This window comes from Acomys minous (assembly GCF_964271855.1).
Source record: "Acomys minous genome assembly, chromosome: 1".
NCBI classification, from domain to species: Eukaryota; Metazoa; Chordata; class Mammalia; order Rodentia; family Muridae; genus Acomys; species Acomys minous.
The window spans coordinates 153,662,003-153,682,661 of record NC_140483.1 but is presented as its reverse complement, the minus strand read 5'-3'; the positions used below and the strand labels follow the sequence as shown (position 1 = coordinate 153,682,661).

Below are 20,659 nucleotides of genomic sequence, written 5' to 3'. Positions count from 1 at the left end.
ACTTTTTAATTCCATTTCTACTTTCAAGTTATTTCCAGACCTGGAATGCCATGTACATGGCCCCTGTCTTTTCCCATTGCCTTACTCCAGCCTAATTGTTATTTCTTTCTTCGAAACTAAAGCCACACCTGTAATCCTAGACTCAGGGAGACAGAGGCAGATGGATCTCTGTGAGTTCAAGGCCAGTCTGGTCTACAAAGCAAATCCAGGACAGCCAAGGCTACACAGAGAAACTCTGTCTTGGGAAAACAAAACAAAAGAAAACAAAACCAAAAATCCCCCCTCCCAAAAAAAACCCTATAGCCACTTCTGCAGAGTCCTCCGTCTCTTCTGTGTTTGGGAAATGTGCTATTAATGATCACTCTGTTCTCTCACCCACAGTCAGGGCGATGTAAGTGGGTATCAAAGCCAGCACACCGTCCCTTTCACAAACACTGAGTTCAGTACTGTTATTTTTCAGACGACCAGTGCCAAGCATACTGTCTCCTAGAAGCAGCAGCCACTCCTGTCTTAAAAGAGCTTGTGTGCCTCTGTACATACCCTGCTGCTAACTGGAAATTTGCCACTGTCATTTTTGACCAAACAAGATTCTTCTTAAAGGAACAAGAAAAAATAATAAATGATGCTATTTACCAAGGTGAGTGTAAGTCAGATTCAAATGTTACCCAAAGGATATACATTTATAGGCCATTGTAGCAGTGCAGACCTCAGACCTGGAAGAAACCTTAACTGTAATTTAGCATGTACTACTCACATCTGGGCCAAGCCCAGAAGATTCTGAGTGAATTCCCTAATTAACCTGTATTATTTAATAGATCTCATTTGCAAAAAATGAATCTAACGCTGTAACCATTCACATTGGAACCAGTATTTGGACCCGCTCTGGCCCTGCCCAAACAGAAGTGCAAAAACAAGATCCTAAGGATAAAACTATTTCCAGTGAACTTAACTATATTCCGTAATGAAACATGAGCTCTATATAAACACAAAACCACCCAGCACCCAACAACATAAAACTGATGGTGTCTAGTGTGAAGTCATCACCAGACATACAGGGAGGCAGGAAACACAGGCCACAATGAGAGTAAGCTTTCCAAACAAACCTAAGTCAAAGACACCAGAATCATCAGGGTTGCTGAAGCTCACTCTGTTTTCTTCGTATTCCGAAGGGTTTTAGACACCTGATGGGCAGCTCTATCCAGTAACTGCTGTTGTTGTTGCTCACCTCTAACATTGAGGTTCTGGGGAAGGAGAGAACAGAACAAAGATTTTAAAAGAAGACAGCAGGCTTTCTGCTCTTTCTTATCCACGGGCACCCCTCTCCCACTACTCAGACCATGGATAGAGCACTTCTCCTGGAATTATTTCTGTCCCACCGTGGCATGCACTTTGGGGTTCATAGCTGCCTGTAGTACAAGCCAGGACATACTAATAGAAAAAAATAGGAAACTTACCATTTGTTGAGTGACATTTTGAAATCTCTCCCCCTTTCCAGTCTGCCTGCTACCATTCATTTGTAAGTTTTGGGAGGTGCTCCACATGCTGTGTCTCATGCCTATAGCTGAGTCCGGGGAAGAGACCCAGTGCACTGTGCTTCCACATGTCACCAGGACCTGCGTTGTTAGTAAAGTCATATGTTATTCATATAGTAACAAAACTGCAACTTCTTTTAAAAATAATGTAGGTGGGCTAGAGCGGCCGCTCAGATGTTTTAAGTGTTTGCTTCTCTTACAGAGGACCTAGGTTCCGTTACCACAGCTCCCTGGCCTCTGCCTGCACATGGTGTACACAAACTCATGCCGATTTAAATACAAAATAAATAAATCTGCTGGACATGGTGGTTCATGCCTTTAGTCCCACAGCTCAGCAAGCAGATGCAGATGAGTCTCTACATGTGAGACCATCCAGGGCTGCATAGTGAGACCCTGCTACAGAATGACAGCAACAACAAAAATAAAGAAAAATTGCACCAGCAAAGCAGCTTAGCCAATAAAGGCGCTTGCTGCCAAGCCTGATGACCCGAGTTTGATTCCTACAACCCACACAGTGGGTTACAAGTTATTTTTTGACCCCCACACACATGTATTGCATATGCATGCCTTCTGATCTCACACTCTTACATGCAGAAGAATCCAACCATTCATCTTCAGAAAGTTCTGGAAGTACAGAGCACATGTTAAGTAGGCAATTGGCTTGTCTCTGTGCATAAGCCTCTTGTGTGAGTCTTATCTCTAAGCTAACTCTTTCAGATATCTATCTCCATTTCAAAGTATTTCTTCACTTACAAATGTCTAGTTCTACCTTTAAAAACTGGCAATTAATTTCTCCTTGGTTAGAGCCGTTTTTTCCCAACAAAAGTAAATATAATTTAATATTCTTTACCAGTAGGAATAAGCTCTGCAATTAGCTGCCTAGGTTTAGTGCTATCTTGAGCATCACTTAGCCTCACTAAAGCTGTGAGTCCTGATCTGCAAAGGAGGATCACAGTAATCCTGAGAGGATTTTAGAGAGTGACCGTTAGCCTGCTTATACCCAGCCTGGCCGTGGTAAGCATCCGCCACTAGATATTAGCTGTTATTATTAAGCAAATCTGATGCATAGTCTGAAAATCTACTGTGTTACCTGCTTTTGCTTATATAGGTAAAAATGATGACAGAGAAATGACGTTCAAGCATGCTGCTCTCTTGCATCTCCTGGTAACAATTAGAGATGTCCTGTTAACATGCAGCTTGGATGCAGCATTAGGTTGGTGGAGAACTTGTAATTTTTTGTTTTTTTCTTATTGAATATTCCATCTGAAATAACTTACTTTTCTGAAAAAGATAAGTTCCTGAAAAATTATGTAGCCTCCTCTTGTATTACACTGGTCAAGATGCATCTTGTCATAATTATTAATGGAATATGTACATATAGTGTATATTATATGTATCTAAGCATTAGGGATCAAAATCATGGCCTCTTAATACTTTAATAATAAATAAGCAGTGTGTCACTGAACAACTCTCAGCCCAGAATGGAACTGATATTATTCTGATTATGCTGTTTGATCTACGTCTGAATTGCAGAGGTTCTGATGGCCTTATACACATTTGAATGTTTAATCATTATTATGCACTGGTTTTTAATGTGAGAGTCGATATTTTATGTCCTTTAATGCATGTTTGGAACTTTTCCTTAAAAAGGAAGAACTAGCTATTGCTGCACAAAATAGTTTGGCCCTTACTGTGCAGGGGTGGAGAGCCATTGAAAAGAAATGCTATTGGATTAGATGTGTTTTAAAGGTTAATTCTGGGGCTGGAGAGATGGCTTGGTGGTTAAGTGCATTCATGCAGTGGACCCCAGTTCAGTTCCCAGTGTTGGGGGATGGTCTGGTGTATTTTGATGCTAATTACTGCTTACTGTCTCTGTCATTTACCTTTTGCTTAATAAAAAGCCATCCCATGTAGGCAGGGCAGAAAAGATAGGTGGGCTAAAAAAAAAAAAAAGAAAAGAAAAAAAAAGATTCTCCAAAACAAAACCTAAAATTAAAAAAAACAAAAAAACAACAACAAAAAAAAAACCCCACCATGGGTTAGCTGGAAAAGCACATGGTCCGCAGCATGGATAGAAAATCCAGCCCAGGTTAAAAAAAAAAAATTTAAGATTATAAATGAGAAATAGCTTGATAAAAGTTATTAAAAATGGCATGGGATTGAGACAGGGATCCCATGCCTGCCCCACTATGGGGGGCAATTTAGAGGATTGATATCTGCCCTGCCCCAGGTTAACTAAGGCTATCTTAAACTATAACAAGTGTCTGTGTCTTGATTGATTGCTAGCCAGGCCTACAGATAATACTGATAATACAGATAAATTTAAAAACAATAAATTAATTTTTAAAACAATATCCCAGCACCCGTGTTGAACAGCTCCAGTGGATTTGTTCCTCTGACCTCCGCAGTCCCTGCCCTCATGTGCATTTACCCTCAACACACACAGACAGATAACTAAAGATACAAGAATTGGAGGGGAGTCAAGGTTTCTCTGTGTAGCCCTAGCCATCCTGGAACTCGCTGTGTAGACCAGGCTGACCTCAAACTCAGAGATCTGCCTGCCTCTGCAATGGTAAGATGAAAGGTGTGCACCACCATGCCCAGCCTGCAATAAGTCTTTTTCAAACGGTTAAGCATGGCAGCAGTATTGAGAACCAGGTTTGGAAAGCTTAGGAGACATCACGCAGGAGCCTCCGAGTCACCTGTCCGCCCAGCAGCACTAAGATGAGAACTGGCGTGCATGTGCATGTCCGACAGACAGAGCAAGCTAAGGATTTTAAGTCGGCGTATCAGTCATTACCCACATACTCTCAACACCTGACCCACAAAGTTACCAGGTGCTCTGTGGCGAAAGTTCACAAAATCCAACGGGCCCCAAAAATCTCATGGAGAGCTTTGGGTCAAAAAGAAATTTTGGGGATAAAGATCTAGATTTACTAACTATGAACCTTCAAGGGCAAAATTTAGGCTCTTTCATGTTTAGGTTGCCTTAGCAGACAGGCACTGTTGTATATGCATGTCACGCCAGCTTTAGGGCGTCTGACAGGGTCCCTGGCATTTGAGACCATCCTGCAGAACAAAGGAAGACCCTGTCTTATGTACATGGTGTAGACCCTAATGTTTTAGCAGATGCACAAATTAATTATGAATAAATACCATTTTTTATCCTGAGTCTATATGCTAATGAGGTTGTCACGTAGAGTAAAAAAGCAAAATTCAGAGCTGGGCACAGTGGTACATGCCTGTGATCTCAGCATCAGGGAGACAGAGGCAGGCAGATCTCAGTGAGTTCAAGGCCAGCCTGGTCTACAAATCTAGTCCAGGACAGCTTGTCTCAGAAAAAATAAGTAAAAAGATTTATTTCCTCCCCAAGCATAGTGACACATGTGTTTAATCCAAGCACTCAGTTAGCAGAGGCAAAGGCAGGAGTTCAAGTCCAGCCTGGTCTACACAGGGAACTCTAGGACAGCCAGAGCTACATAATGAGACACTGTCTCAAAAAACAAAGCATAAAAAGATTTATTTTATTATTTTTAAGTGATTTTTGTCATGGAGTTATACTCAAAAACGTTGAAAGGCTTAATATTTTGCCTCTAATTTTTCTTTAACAGGATATTTGTCAAAGGCAAAGGAGCTCTACAAAAGCATCTTAAACTCCTGTTTGGACAACATTTGGAGACAGCTGAAAATTTTACAGTTTATTAAGGAAAAAAGGCCTAACACCAACTATAAGATTCAAGAATTGCAATGTCAGATACTAAGCAGGTTGCAAAGACAGCAACAAATGAAGGTTGAGTATCGGACCAGGGCAGATAAAGCCATTGGTATAAAGAAGGGGTGTAACATGAGTTTATGCGCTCAACTTTGAGGTTATAAAATAGGGCTTGTTTGGCCTGTGACAGTTTTCTCCTTAAGAAAGATAGCAGTCGTCTCAGTCCCGGAGAAAGGGGGGCTCATGTCATTATTCGCTGCCTTCATACTTAAATGCTTTAATTTCTGTTATAAACCACTGTGGGTTGATTCTCCACACCTGATACCTGTAGAAGAGCGTGGAGATTCACATCATATTATGGTTATATGATGCAATAATTTATGTTTGAGTAGTGAGCCAGAGTCTCATCTGACATGATAGTGTTAAAAATACTTCATGTCAAGCTGGGCATGGTGGCCTGCTCCTTTGATCCCAGCACTTGGGAGGCAGAGACAGACAGATCACTGTGAGTTCAAGGCCAGCCTAGTCTACAAAAGCAAGTCCAGGACGGCTAGGACTATTACACAGAGAAACCCTGTCTTGAAAAACCTAAACAAACAAACAAACAAACAAACTAAAAAATACTTTATGTCTTGGCTTATATTGAAAATTATTTTCTAGCCCACCATATATCAATTATATGAAAGCTGAATTAATGAAGTTTTAAGGCAAAGTGCCTCTTTAAACCTAATCTAGCAGAAAAGCATTTCAAGTGGTCACACTAAATTTGAATAGAAATTTCTATGGCTTTTTTCCTTTTCCATGCTGTGGCGTTTTTATATTCAATGTTATAGTTTCTTGAATGACTTTCATAAGTTGTTAAATTAAGTCAATAAGTGAAAATTTTACCATTGAACCTGATTCCCTGCTACCCAACAGAAAAGAAAGGCATGGCAAGTCAGAGAGCGCAGCAACTACTCCTTTTTCGATGACGTCAGACTTGTGGGGTTGAAATTAACAGCAACAAAGCAGGCTGAGACAGTTTGTGCGCACGTGTTGTAGACCGTGCTAAGGCTGCCTCAGAACACTTCCCTCGTTGGGGTCTGATGTAACCCGTGTGCCCCTGCCCGCTCTGTGCGGCAGAAGCAGGTCTCCAGTCCTCCTGCCCAGGCGCCCTGAGTGCTTGGACACAGGCTACCACGCCTGGCGACTGTGCCCTCATTGTTGCTACTTTTCTCTGACCCATCACATTTGCTAGTTTTATCAGTGTAGCAAAACTGTGAAAAAGAATAATCCACCTGGGCGTGGGCCTCAGTGCAGAGCGCTGGCCCGCACCTGGGAGGCTCTAGGTCTGATCTCCAACACCGCAAACAATGCAGAGGAGAAGAATAATCATCCAGCAATGCATGTGGGATTCTTATGTTTTGACTAGGTCCTGATTATAATAAGAATGGATTCAGATGGAGAAAAGCTTTTGCTTATTAAAACCCTTAAGAAAATAGAAGGTAGGAGCACTTAACTTATGCTTCGTGTAGTAAATGCTTTAAGTTATATAAACACATTCATCTAACTGGCATGACATTAAAATACTACAGATGTGTCTCCTCAAATCTAGGACTCGGTGCGGTTTTTTCAGTGCTTTGATTCTCCAGTTGCTTAAACTTTCATCCATATTTAACTAACAATGTTTAAGTTGATGTAGATATAAGTCTGCAATATATCTAGAATGTACTTACATGTATTTTATTAAGAACTCATGTGTTGTGTAGATTTCTTCCTAGTTGCTACATTAATACTGCTTGATTACAACTCAGGGTTTTAAACAAAGGAAAATCCATAAAGATTCTGTAGCACAGTAGATCGTATAGGTAGTAACTGAGGAGATAAACTAAGCCAGTTTTCTCCGTTCCGTCTCTACTTCAGCCGTGCTCCCTCTGTCGGCGCTTCCTGCTTTGAACTTTGGATCCCGTTCCTCACGTGCAGCCTCTTTCATACTGTAACTGAACCGTGACTTTCGCCCACAAGTCTGTGCCTCCTCTGTAGCCCCCTCATATGGAAGCTGACTATTTTCCTTTCCTTACTTATGTGTGTGTGTGAACTCATTCCTACATACATGATGGAAGGAGGGAACCAGCTCCTGCAGGTTGTCTTCACACACACACACACACACACACACACACACACACACACACACACTAAAGTGTGCATATTATTAGCATGTGATGTGGAGGTGAGGAAATGCTCTGCTCCACAGGGAAGAACACCGAGACCTGCTTAATGGAATACTGCCTCCTTTGAGGTCATCTAAGATGACTGACATTGCAGCTCTGTTCTGGGCTTCCGGCTGACCACCCAGTTGCTTGTGGAACTTGTTTCCCTTTCAGCATTGTCTGCTGACTGTGGGACTGGAAAGACAGCTCACCGCTTGAACGCACTGGCTGCTGTGTCAGAGGCCCCAGGTTCAGTCATTTCCAGCACCACACACCCACATGGCAGCTCACAGCTGTCTGTAACTCCAGTCCCAGGAGGTTCCACACCCTTACACAGACACACATGCAGGCAAAACACAAAACAGTGCACAATATATATACATTAGAAGGCTTGATTATACAAATTTGAAAGGTTTGAATCTTTCAGACTTTCAGCTATCCTCAGCAAGGAGCTAGCTCGCCCTTTTTTATATCTAATGATATGAGAAATATCTGGTTTCATTTTCCACATGTTTAAAGATGTAGTAAGGCACTCACCATGTCACTAATTTGTTTTTAGGACCAGAGATAATATATACTTACTTAGACTTTAGATGATATGAATCATCTTGTGAATGATATAAGGAAATAAAATCATCCTTCCTGCTACCAAAGCTATGTGTTATCAAGAAATATTATATATACTGGTTAACCATTACTGCTTAATAACTTTGTGAACTTTACTATTGACAGAGGTATGCTAATATATTACAGAATTAATTTAGACTTGGTTTAATAGTCCTTTCATTAGTTATGCCAACTATTATAAGGATACAGTGTTTGAAGTTTATAAACACTAGAAAGAAATTAAAATTAAAATTAATGAATGAATGGTGGCCAATAAGTCTTCTGTTTCTTATAGAGACAGTAGATAAATGCATACACATTGTGTTCATATCACATTGAAATATACTCCCTTGCTGATTTTGTTATGTACTTACATTTTTGGCTAGAGAAAAAGATAATTTCCTATGACTTGGGGGAAAATAAGATTAAGTTCACAACTAATGAGTGTTTATTATGGCTGTTTTAAAATTAAATGTTTTACCATTTTGTGTGGCATAAAATTTTTTAATTGGCATGATCTCCATGTATACACACCAGAAATAAATATTGCTTATGTTTTAAGCTTCTGATAAACTAGACTTAGAAATATAATCTGGAAAATTATATTTCAAGTGATTTCCTAATTTACAGATTTTTAGTTCATTTTAATGAGAGTGAAATTTGCAGTGGTAGAAAAAATTTGTAAACAAAACTCAAAAAGAAAAATCTTGTTGAAAGAAAACTCTTTTTTTCTGCCCCATCAGGTTTAACAATGACTGTTTTACCTACAAATGAGAGAAAAGATTTTCTGGAAACTACTGGTGTTTTAAAAGGGTAAAGCTGTATTTTTTTTTAAGTACGGTATATGTCCACAGGAAAGGGAGAATTCTCCTGGCGTTTGCGCTGTAGCTGCAGCGCAGTGGTGGAGGGCTTTCAGACCAGGAATCGGGCCCTGGGCTCGATCCCTAACACCTGGGGAGTGATTGCTCCCAGAGTTTAGTTTAAGAAAATCTGAACAGCACAGCGTTATTTTCCTCATGAAAAATACGCACAGTACACTTTAACTCTTAACATAGCCTTGTATATTTAATACAATTAGCATTCAGGGATTTAGCTCAATCTTTTTTAATATTCCATAATTACCGTGTTTGTTGTTAGAATAGACTGGGTGGTGGTGGCACAGCCCTCTAACTCCAGTGCTGGGAGTCAGAGGTCAAGGCCAGCCTTATCTAAAGAACAAATTCCAGGACAGTCAGGACTACACAGAGAAACCCTGGTGGGGGTGGGAGTGGGGAAGGGAGGGAAAGAAGGGAAGAGAAAAAATACCTTTTAAACAACCCTGTTTTCTTCATTTTCTTGGCTTGGTTTGTCACATCTCCTTCCTTTCTTCCTTGGGAAGGCCTGCTAATAATAGACCTAGCATTGTGTTTTTAACTGCCTTTATCTTGCCTTATTTCACATAGAAGTTATTTCTAATATTGGGATCCAGATAATGAAAAGAAATATAGATGAAATAGGAGCCCATGAAAATCTAGGCATAAATACTTCTAGATTGGTCTGGGTAGAAAGGAGTGGGTGGCAGGGAGTACAGTAGGTGCTGCCTTCCATGAAGATGGTGATGAGGCAGCGCTTACACCACTGTGTCCATCATCTCAGTGAAGCCAACTGAGAAGAAACAGTTCCGTCTGCCACAAGCCTGAAAACACCCTAGTGTAGAGACTTTAAAAATTAAGACTTGAGAGGCTGGAGAGATGGCTCAGAGGTTAAGAGCACTGTCTGTTCTTCCAAAGGTCCTGAGTTCAATTCCCAGCAACCACATGGTGGCTCACAACCATTTATAGTGAGATCTGGTGCTCTCTTCTGGCATGCAGACATACATGCAGGCATAACACTGTATATGTAATAAATAAATCTTTTTTTAAAATAAAGACTTGACATTGGTGAAGTGATGCAATTTTTCATGTTGATATCTATTACTGATATAATTGATATATTATCAATATATATTGACATAGGTAATAATCAGTTACATTTGGGATATAAGCATACAAAATATTGTATGTCTGGCATTTTTAAAAAGTATGATCATCAGAAAGAAAGAAAATTGGTAGTGCACACATTTAATGCCAGCACTCTGGAATCAGAGGCAGGTGGATCTCTGAATTTGAGGTCAGCCTGGTCTACATAGCAAGTTCCAGAACAGCCAGGGCTACATAAGAGGGAGTCTGTCATAAAGAAAACAAAACAACAACAAAAGGAAAGTAAAATGAGATTAACACAATCAGAAGAAATGAGCAGAAAGTGCACCAACGTTTTTTCCAGTTGAATAGGCAGAGGTCAGGAGAGCTCAGACAGCCATCTTTCCTGCTCCAGCTAATTGTCTTGGGTGCCTTGCTTCCTCAGGGCCCCGTCCTGTGTGGTTGTCCATAATCACAGGATCGGCGCAGATTTCCCCTGGAGCAGCTTCTCACTCGTGGTGGAATACAACCACGTGGGACACTCGTGCTGGGCCAAGCACTGCCAGCAGTTGAACATACCTTTCCTGGCCTTTAAAACCGTGCTTCCAGACACAGCTCTGAAGGGTAAGCACACAAGCTGGCGTCCTGCTCTGCATTAGAGTGGAACTGCCCTGTCTACAGAAATACTTTCTTTGTTCTGATTGCTATTTATGAAGTAAATGTTGTGTTTATGTAACTTCTTTAACATGTGCTTGCATTACTATTGTTTAATAGAGAGGAAGGTGTGGCAGAGGAAAAGGTGAGCATTGTGATTCTCTTGCTTAGGAAACACCTTGCTGGATCCATTTGGTGGGTTCCTCCTGGAAATCCCGATTCCTTATGTCTTTTTTGCATCTGAAGGACTTCTTAATGCTCCAGAAATACTCCGGCTGCTGGAGTCTAAGTAAGTGGCTGCATTTACCGTGGGTCTTACCTGTGCTATCGCAGTAAGCTGAATATTATGCTGTATGTGTTAGACCTTGTCCTTCTGACCGGAGACTAGAATATATAAGAATTGCTTTCTGAAGAGTACATCACTTTAGATTTTCAGTCTCTAAACTATAGCTATTGAGTAATAGCTTTTTATAATATTTACTAATTTTATGAGCAAAGTGAAATTTAGTTTTTCTTTAAATTATGATTTTACTTAAATTTCTTTTGTTACCAGCACATAGAAACATCTTATGTGTTATTTTTCTGTGAATTACATGTTCACATAGTTGAGCCATTTGTAATATTAAGAATGAGAATTTTTGCTTAAAAAACATCATGGAAAACAGAACTAAGAAGTTCTGAATGAATAGTTGAGTTTTCAGGTCATTAGTTTTAAGGTTATACCAACTTTGAGTGTTTTAAATTAAAAAATATTGTACCATAGCACACAGGAATATTGAAGTGCACATCAGTGAAAGCTAGTTGAATTATTACTTTAGATAAAATCCAAATCAATGCACTGTACTTCCATTTTCACAGTGAAAAGCTATAGGGTATTCATACAAAACTGCTAGCTAACAAAAGTGGTTAAGTGTAGACAGACTTGGGTTGTAGAGTGTGCTTAATACGTGTGCACAAGACTGCCCTGAATCTAACCTTCAGCAGCAGCTTAACTCCAAAAATAAGTCAATTTAAAAAGAGAGTAGAAAATTCTGACAAATGGGAATCTTAGAGTCTTTTGTTACAGTGTTTTGACTTGAGTTCCCACTTAAAGAACGAGGATAAATTGGTCAGAACATATGTAATAGTAGAATACATATTAATATTCAGCATAATAACTAAGATAGCATATGTTATCTAAAATGATTGTCATTGTTAAAAAAAAAAAAAAAAAGAAAAGCTAAGTTAGTATGGGGCTGGAGAGATGCTCAGCTATTAACAGTACCTGCAGAGGACCAGAGTTTGGTCCCAGCATCTGGGCAGCACAGCTCATAAACACCTGCAACTCCCACGGAGGCCATCCAGGCAGTCTGATGCTCTCTGTTCTGGCCTCCAGGGCACTGGACTGCACATGCCTTCTCATACACACACACACACACATTAAAAAATAAATCTTTTAATAGATAAATAAAAATTTTTAAAGAGATTAACACAACTCAAGATAGAAACCAATAGAAAATGCACCAGAGGCTTTCCAGGTGAGCAGGTATAGATTAAAAGGAAGGTCTCTAGTTTCTTTTATATACTAAATAAATCACTTTTCTTCCTCAAATTTAAAGAGTAAGTTGAGGGGCTGGAGAGATGGCTCAGTGGTTAAGAGCACTGTCTGCTCTTCCAAAGGACCTGGGTTCAATTCCCAGCAACCACATGGCAGCTCACAACTGTCTGTATCTTCAGTTCCAGGGGTTCTGACACCTTCATACTAATGAGTTAGTTGAATTATGAAAGAAAAGCAGTAATTCCCATAATTTAATATTCAGAAACAGTAATTCCCATAACTCTACTCTGGAGAGCAGCACACTATTCTACAGAGTCCTCACTGGAAATGCTGTCTTTGCAGCTATAACATCACACTAGTGGAGAGGTGCTGCTCTGAGTCACTGAAACTCTTCGGAAGTGTGGAGCGTTACATCGTGGTGACAGTGGATGAGCACACCGCTGTAGTCGTGCAGGTAAGAGTATGTGATAGGAAAATAGGGGCTCAGGTGGGAAGTGGCTCTGGAGGGCTTAGCATTGGCGTAGGGGATGAATATGTTCAGAGGTATCAAATTATCACATATTAATAAATATATTAATAGAATGTCAATCATATTAAAATACATACAACTATGCATTTCTTTTCTATTTGGAGCTTAATTGTAATCTGTGATTTCTTCTAAATGTTGCAAGTGAGCACAGTGCTAAGTTACCACCAGTCTTCCTGGACACGATCTACATTTTAACATACTTAAAGAAGACAAAGTCAACACAAGCATGGTCTTGTATATCTGCAATCCTGGTATTGGGGAGACTGACGCGGGACAATTGCAAGATTGAGACCAAGCTGAATTATATATACCAAGACTGTAGCTCAAAACAAGTAAACAGAAAGATAAATAATCTTTAGCATTACATATTGTCATATCTTAAATTATTTATAGAAAATTAGTGTAGGAAGTTTTTAAAAATAAATATAAAGGCTAGGGATAATAGAATGTGTGGCTAATGTGTACAAAGCCCTGAGTGTGATCACCAGCTGTGCAAATAAAGCAAGATAAAGAAAACTAAGAGCCAACCACCCTCTTTCATATAGGAACGTATAGTATACTCTGTAAGGCTGAGTGCTCCATTCTCTGTTTCTTCTTCTTTGACGTGTGCTTGTGTGTGACAGCTTGTGTGTGACAGCTTGTGTGTGACAGTGTGCTCCCGGAGCCAGGGGGCATCGGGTCCCCTGGAGTGGGAACTCCTGACACTTGTAAGCTGTGTAATCTGGGTGCTGGGAACTGAATGAATCTCGGGAAGAGCAGTAGGTGGCTTCACTGCCGAGCCGTCTTTCTAGTCCCAAGAAAGTATGATACTAATTGATGGTTCCAAGTGTGGAGTTTCCTCTAAGGCAAATAGGGATTGCACTTCAAATTGTTGTTTTTTAAAGAGAGAGGATCTCCAAAAATACACAGAATCTGGACCTGCCTCCTCGCTGGCAATACTACCATCCAGCTAGCACCATTGCCTTTAGACTGTGGGACTCACAAATTCATTAAAATCCATAATTTGGGACTTAAGATGTATGAATTGTTGGAAGAATCTTCTTATATGTTTGCTTGAATGGAGCACTAGTTGCAAAGAAATGGAGATCAGAAGTCAGGTTTGATGATACAGAACATAAATTATTGGAAAATGTGGTAAGGTATACAGTCTGATTTGATGAGCCAAAATTACAATATAAGAATGGTAAAAGTGAGCCGGGCATGGTGGTGCATGCCTTTAATCCCAGTACTCAGAGAGGCAGAGTCAGGTAGATTTCTGTAAGTTAGAAGCCAGCCAGCCTGGTCTACAAGGCTATAAAGAGAAACTCCAGAAAAAAAAATGATTTAATGGAAAAGTTCAAAACCTGGATCTTTAAGGAGACCATGTGTCCTGAATGTTTAAATTCTTAATTACTTGTTGACTTGGAAAAGCTGTCCTAATCCACACAGTCTATAACACAGTAACTTATAGAACTGTTTGAAGAAGGGCATGTCTTGAATTACACACTTTATCAAAATGCCGTTTTAAGGAAACAGAGGACCCAGGTGTTGAGGGGCCCGGGAAGTTTACTGAGCCCGCCATTTTAAACGCTCAGTGCAGGGCTCCAGGGCCTGAGCTCAGGCCACTGTGCTTGCGTGGCGAGTGCTCTTTGCATGCACCAGCATGTTCTTCCATAGGCTTTGAGATGTACTTCCTGCTGCCTTGGAGTACAACTCCCGCCCACAAAGAACTTTCCCAGCACTGGGCATAGATTCGGCCATTTTCTGCATGTCTCTGGCTGTGGAAGACTCATGAGGCTTCCTGTTGATGCGGCCTTTGGTTACTTGTTTTATGTCCACTGTAGCTTTCCCCTGCTGTCAAGTGATTTTAATTTTTACATGAAATAGGAAACCATACCCATACCTGCCTCTTAGTTATCATTTATATGCATCAGACTATTGAAGTCAACCTAATGTATCTTTTCGTTTTCTTTATCTTATAGGACTTAGAAGAATTACATTATGAGAAGGCGTCAGACAATGTCATTATGAGACTGATGGCCCTGTCGTTCCAGTATAGCTGTTGTTGGATAATCCTGTATTCCAAGGAAGCACTGAGTTCAGAGTAGGTCAACATTTCTTCATCCCAAGTCATGGTCAGCCTATTCACAGTCAGTCCTCTTTGCACACAGTGGTCATGCCAACGCTCTCTTACTCCTCCAATGAGCTTCTCATGAGGGGTTCCAAGGATGGAGGCCTGAGCCTGGAGACAGACGCTGTCCTGGACATCCTGTTCAGATCAGGCCCTCATAAACCCATCTCATTGAGAGCTGATATTTTAAATGTTTTATTTCTTTGTAAACCTGGGTTTCTTTGCTAACAGATAAATCATTCTTAAACCTTATCTAAAATCATTTCATACAGCAGACGCATAACTTCTTCCTGTACTTACGTCCTTGATGGGCTTAGTGAAAACAGTAGAAAATGCCATGTCCAACCATGGCCTGAGAAGCTGTGTGTTTCTCCTTTCCTTTGCTGATAAGCATAAGGACCATCTCTCCTTTATCCTCTGCCAGCTGGCTTTTCTCCCAGCCTCTGTACCAGTCTTTGCTTGTGGAGGTCACTGTCCCATGAATGTCAACAATGCTTTTATCTTTCACTGCTCTGAAGTGTAAGGCTGTTGCCAGTGGTCTGTCGCTCTGAACTCTGCAGTTCTATGATCCTCCAATACCTTTGGTTGTCCACCTTCCTAAGTACCTTTCCTCTGTCTTTATATCTGCTTTGTGTCAGTCCCTAAATACATTCATTATGAGTTCTCTTTTCTTCTGTTCCATTCATTAAACATCTGACCTACTGCAGTTTTTGTCAGTATCCGTTGATCTATAATTACATTTCTCTCTGCAGCTGCAGTCTTTCTTGGGGAATTCCTGGCATAAATCTCTAAATTTTTTTAGAAGTGGGGACTGCTTTTCGAGACGGTTTCTCTGTGTAGCCTTGGCTGTCCTGGAACTCACTCTGTAGACCCGGCTGGCCTCGAACTCAAATTTGTCTACCTCTGCCTCCTGAGTGCTGGGATTAAAAGGTGTGTGCCACCATGCCCCATTAAATCTCTAATTCTTTATTAAATAGCTCCACCCTCATTCCACTAACTCTCACCTAACGTGTTCAGATATTAAGTGTCTGCTCTCTGTCCCCTCCAGACCTGCGTTTCTTCTTGTCTGTGCTTTAGCATTTTTGTCACTGCCTTGTCTGTTTGTCCTGCATTTATATTGACAGTACCTCAGCTTAGAGCCTCACTATTTCATGTGGACTGTTACACTATGTGTTGTCCTTGATGCTATTCTTATTACTAATTTAACAAACTCTTTCTGTATAATTGGTATCTTGTGAGGACAGATACAGACTGGTATCTAAGAGCTAAATACTTTGGCTCTTAACTCCTTTTCTATTAACAAACAGCCCTAGCAAGTCATTTGACACAATTATCTCTTTCCACCTGAGCTACAAAATAAAAATTGTGGTCCCAGCTTTAACACCGTCATTTTGAAGATTAATAAGGCCTGTGAGACACTTAAGGCTCAGTTCCTACCTAAAAGTCATTTTAAGCCTCACCTGAAGCTTGGCAGGTTTTTAGATACATTGCTTATTTGGAACCTTTTTAAGGTTGTTTTGTGGTTCAGTTGAAATACCCAGGGGAGAATAGCAGAAAAACCCAGTGTATTTCCCTATCACACAATATTCTTAGGTAGCTTCATTTTTATCATAATATTCAATATGATTATTTATTTTATTTATGATATTATAGAATATAATTTTCAGAATTCTGTTTCATAGTTCTATATTATTAGATAAATGAAACCTTTAAGTGATATCTCAATAAGCTGAACAAATGAGAGAAATTGAAAATGCAGAAGAAATTATTTGAAATGATTTTTGTTGTTCAGGACTGTACAGTTCCTGTACAAAGACAAGTATTAGCAACCTTTGAGAGTGCCCTTTGGTTTTATGTTTGCCAGAAAGAGGCATCATATAGCTGTACACATGGCTATGATTTATTACAGTCCAAGGTTAACAAACTATAGTGTAAAATTAACAGGAGAGGAAGCTTATTGAACAAAGCCCTGAGGAAGCTTCCAAGAGTCTTTTTCTAGTTCACACACAGAGAATTTAAATTTGTCAGCAACAAGTTGTGACAACAATTAGAAACCTTATCCAGCCAGGAAGTTAATAGAGACACATGACCAGGGTTAAGGGCTTAGCACAAGTTGGGGGTTCCGATGCTCAGAAGTTGAGAAAGTGTTCAACAGAATTCATATTGTTTGTACAAACAGCTTAGGCATAGTAAGTTACTTTATTAACCTATTACCCTGTGGAAAAAGTTTGTCTGGGTATGTGTGGCACCATTCATGGGGAGATGCAAACATGCTTACTCACCCTAGATAGGGAACCAGTGACAAAGGAAGGGCACTGCCACAGCCCAGCTTGGTGAACCAGAGTTTATCAGGTGACTTTCGGAAGTGTGGGTGAAGAGTTAACAGTAGGAGCAGAAATGACCCCATGAATCTACATCATCAAAAGCTCACCCCAGTATGGGTGACAGCTCACCAAGCTGCAAATCTGCACCTGACTGCACAGCTTACAGGCCCCTTGACAAGTTGCAGGGTGTCTTTTCCAGGCAGCTTAGTTGGAAAAGGCTCAGATCACCCAAGCTGCCTGGAGGAGGCAGATCAGCCCAGCTGTCTGCAAAAAGCAGACACTCAGACCAACTGAGTGTCTGGAAAAACAAAAACAAAAACGCCCTTCAACCATATGAGCTGCTTGCCAGCTATGCAGTGAGCTCCAGATTTCCATTTTTTCTGAGCTGTCACCTGTGTTGGGGTGACTTTGGTGATGCAGATGTCTTTGAGTCATTTCTGTTCCTGGAAGTAGCCCCTCACCAATAGTAATCACAGCAAAATACATGGTTCACCAAGTTGGACTTTGGTGGTTTTCTTAGTCTGATCTGTTATGGATTCCCTGTCTGGGATGAGTAGACATGTGGTCACATCCCCAGGAATAACATGGAGGAAGAAGCTAATACATGAGACAAAGCCAAGAAATGCCTAGACATAAGGATACTTGCCATGGAGTCCTTAGTAACAAGCTGGTAACCTCCTCACTGCTGCTTAGAATATATGAAGTGAGTAGGTAAAGGTAGAAATGTCCACTCACAGGTCAATGTTGACCTCTGACCTCATTGGTAACTGTAGAGAGAGGAAGAGTGCTCATGAAAGATGGTAGGATCCTGCTCTGGCCATATGTTTATATCTGAAGCTGTTACTGTGACCCCGAGATGGAATATTCTATGTGCCTAACTTTAGTTCATGCAGTCATCCCTGGAGATAGACACAGAGTGAGTCAGATTTCTGCCCTCTCCCCTCATCTTCATCCACACACATCTTCTGCACCCCTAGATTTAATAGTGTGGTTAAAGACAAGAGGTGGCAATGCCTTTACCAGAGAGCGTAGAGTAAGTGCAAGGAGAGATGGGACAGGCCTGCAACAAAACGCCTAATGATGTAATTCTTCTTAGGTACCAACTCACAGAAAAGACACTTCATCACCTCGCACAGATCTATGCAGCCTTGGTTTCCTCTGCTCTTAGTTCTGAAGAACTGGATGTAAAGGTATTGTTTTCCTATATATGCGTAGTATTCATAAAGTAAAATTAGACTTGAACTCAAGAGCCCAGTGAGAAGAAATATTAAACAACACAATTCCTTAAGAACCAATAAAGAACAAGGTCAAATGATTAAATATATTTACCTTTACACTTCTGTATTAAAAGTTTTATGTGTTCTTTACACTCTCAGACACACACATACACACTAAATAAATAAATAAAAATGACAAAAACTTTAAGCATGGTATGGTGCACACGCCTGTAATCTCAGCACTCAGGAGGCTGAGCCAGAAAGATCGTGAGTTCAAAGCCACTTAGGGAGCTTTATAGTAAGACTATCTCAGGAACCAAAACAATAATGAATGCTTTTAGTTAATTTAAAATCAAGCCATAGAGGCTGGAGAGATGGCTCAGCAGTTAAGAGTACTACTGGCTGCTCTTCCAGAATTCCTGAGTTCAATTCCCAACAACCGCATGGTGGCTCACAACCATCTATAATGGGATATGATGCCCTCTTCTGGCATGTGTCTGTACATGCAAATAGAACACTCATACATAAATAAATAAATCTTTTCTTAAAAAATCAAGCCATAGGTAGAAGTTTGCTGGGTTTTATTTTTCATGTTTTAAAATGTTTTAATATGCATGAATGTAACTTGGAAACACAAAAGCATCAGGACTGGTAGAGTAATGTGCACTGCTGATAAAATTACCAGCGTATTACTAAGAGCTCCTTGTTTGGCATTTTTTAGTGTCCCACTCTAAAATTTAGACATTTGTCTTGAGTTCAGGGTTATTTTGTTTTTTAGTGGAGTTTTTCGGTTTGTTGTTGTTGTTGTTGCTGTTGTTATCATTTCAAGTTTTTCCTTTAAGAACTCAGACATTCTCACAGCGTTGCCGTAGTTTCTGGGCACAGTTCTAGTTCTTCTTCTTCTTCATTTTTTTCAAGACAGGGTCTCTCTGTGTAGCCTTGGCTGTCCTGGACTCGCTTAGTAGACCAACCAGGCTGGCTTCGAACTCACAGTGATCTGCCTGCCTTTGCCTCCTGAGTGCTGGGATTACAGATGTGCGCCACCTTGCCGGGCTCTGGGCACAGTTCTTACAATCCTTCTGCTGTCCAAGGGCTGTACCTATATCCTAGCAACCAGCTGGAAATCTCTACAGGAGCATCCTGCAAATGCCTCAGACTCTGCCTGTCCACATGCAACTTCTCGTCCAACCCAAGCTTTGTTTGTGACATCACTGTGCAGTGGCATGGTCGTCTCTGTTCTGGCCACGCCCACCCCTGCTTCTCTAAATTCAGGCATCCATCACTTCTCATGCAGATTTTTTTAAATGCCTTCCTAACTGGTCACCCTTTTTCTGCCTTTTCCCTAGTCCACCACATGCCTACACAAATTCCCTTGCTAGGATACCCCTGTGTGCCTCCACTGCCAGGACAGTCCACATCTGTGCCCTGTGCTCCCAGCACGATGCGCAGTAGGTGGCTGTGATAAGTACTCACTGTTGAGTTTCTTGCTCGCATACCTTCCATGTCTTCCTGCTTCACTCAGAATAGAGTCAAGCACAGCTGGATTCAGAATTTAGTCCCTAGGTAATTAATTCCTCTGTAATTATTTCCACAGTCATGGTTAGCATCTGGCCTTTTCTCTCTCAGGAGTGCTAGTTTACAAACCCTGCCCCAGCCCTCCCCATTACACCTTACACCTTTATTGTGGTGTGAGATGTTTATTGTTGGTGTTTTTCTTTTCTTCTGTTTTGTTTTTGAGACAGTGTGTCACTGTGTAGTGTAGTCCTGGCTGACCTTGAACTCAGATCCACCTGCTTCTCAAGTCCTGGGGCTAAAGGGTATGACCTCTTTGAAAGGTAAGAACTAAGTGTTTTGTAAACCTGAGCATCTAGCACAGTGCTCCATATAGAGAAAGCATATTTAACAGACGGCTACTGAATAGAGTTACGTCAAATCACAACCTGTTAAGATATCAATCTCATGATACACGCCACATACAAAAGTAAAAGTCTTAGAAAAGTTATCCTTAAATAAGTGGATGACAGATGTGTGTCTTACTTATTCAAATGAGGATTCTCTGCTTGGCCAGCCTTTTCCCAGAATGTGGTAAACATATGTATAATTTGGTATTGGTAAAATGGCACTGTATGTTCAAATACAGGGACACGGTCCAGAGACGGTGTCCCCCAAAGAAAGCGTTTGAGGATAAACTAGGAGTACATATAGGCAGTCCGTTCCCAACAAAAGTCTGCTTTCACCCAAATAAAAAGACTCCAGATGCTTTTTTTATTTGTTTGTTTGTCTCAAGACAGGGTTTCTCTGTGTAGCCTTGG

At 40.7% G+C, this 20,659-nt stretch overlaps 1 protein-coding gene across 2 annotated transcripts in view; it reads left to right on the top strand.

Moving 5' to 3' along the window:
* The window catches only part of SHOC1 (shortage in chiasmata 1), an 86,717-nt gene that overhangs the window by 57,072 nt on the left and 8,986 nt on the right, over positions 1–20,659 (top strand). For both annotated transcript variants that reach the window (XM_084779869.1, XM_084779868.1), the window contains exons 15-24: positions 461–637; positions 2,641–2,745; positions 5,144–5,322; positions 6,656–6,728; positions 8,783–8,852; positions 10,422–10,600; positions 10,802–10,919; positions 12,510–12,621; positions 14,658–14,779; positions 18,227–18,320. In XM_084779869.1, coding sequence (XP_084635995.1) covers positions 461–637; positions 2,641–2,745; positions 5,144–5,322; positions 6,656–6,728; positions 8,783–8,852; positions 10,422–10,600; positions 10,802–10,919; positions 12,510–12,621; positions 14,658–14,779; positions 18,227–18,320 — 1,229 coding nt within the window. The remainder of the gene's footprint in view (positions 1–460; positions 638–2,640; positions 2,746–5,143; positions 5,323–6,655; positions 6,729–8,782; positions 8,853–10,421; positions 10,601–10,801; positions 10,920–12,509; positions 12,622–14,657; positions 14,780–18,226; positions 18,321–20,659) is intronic.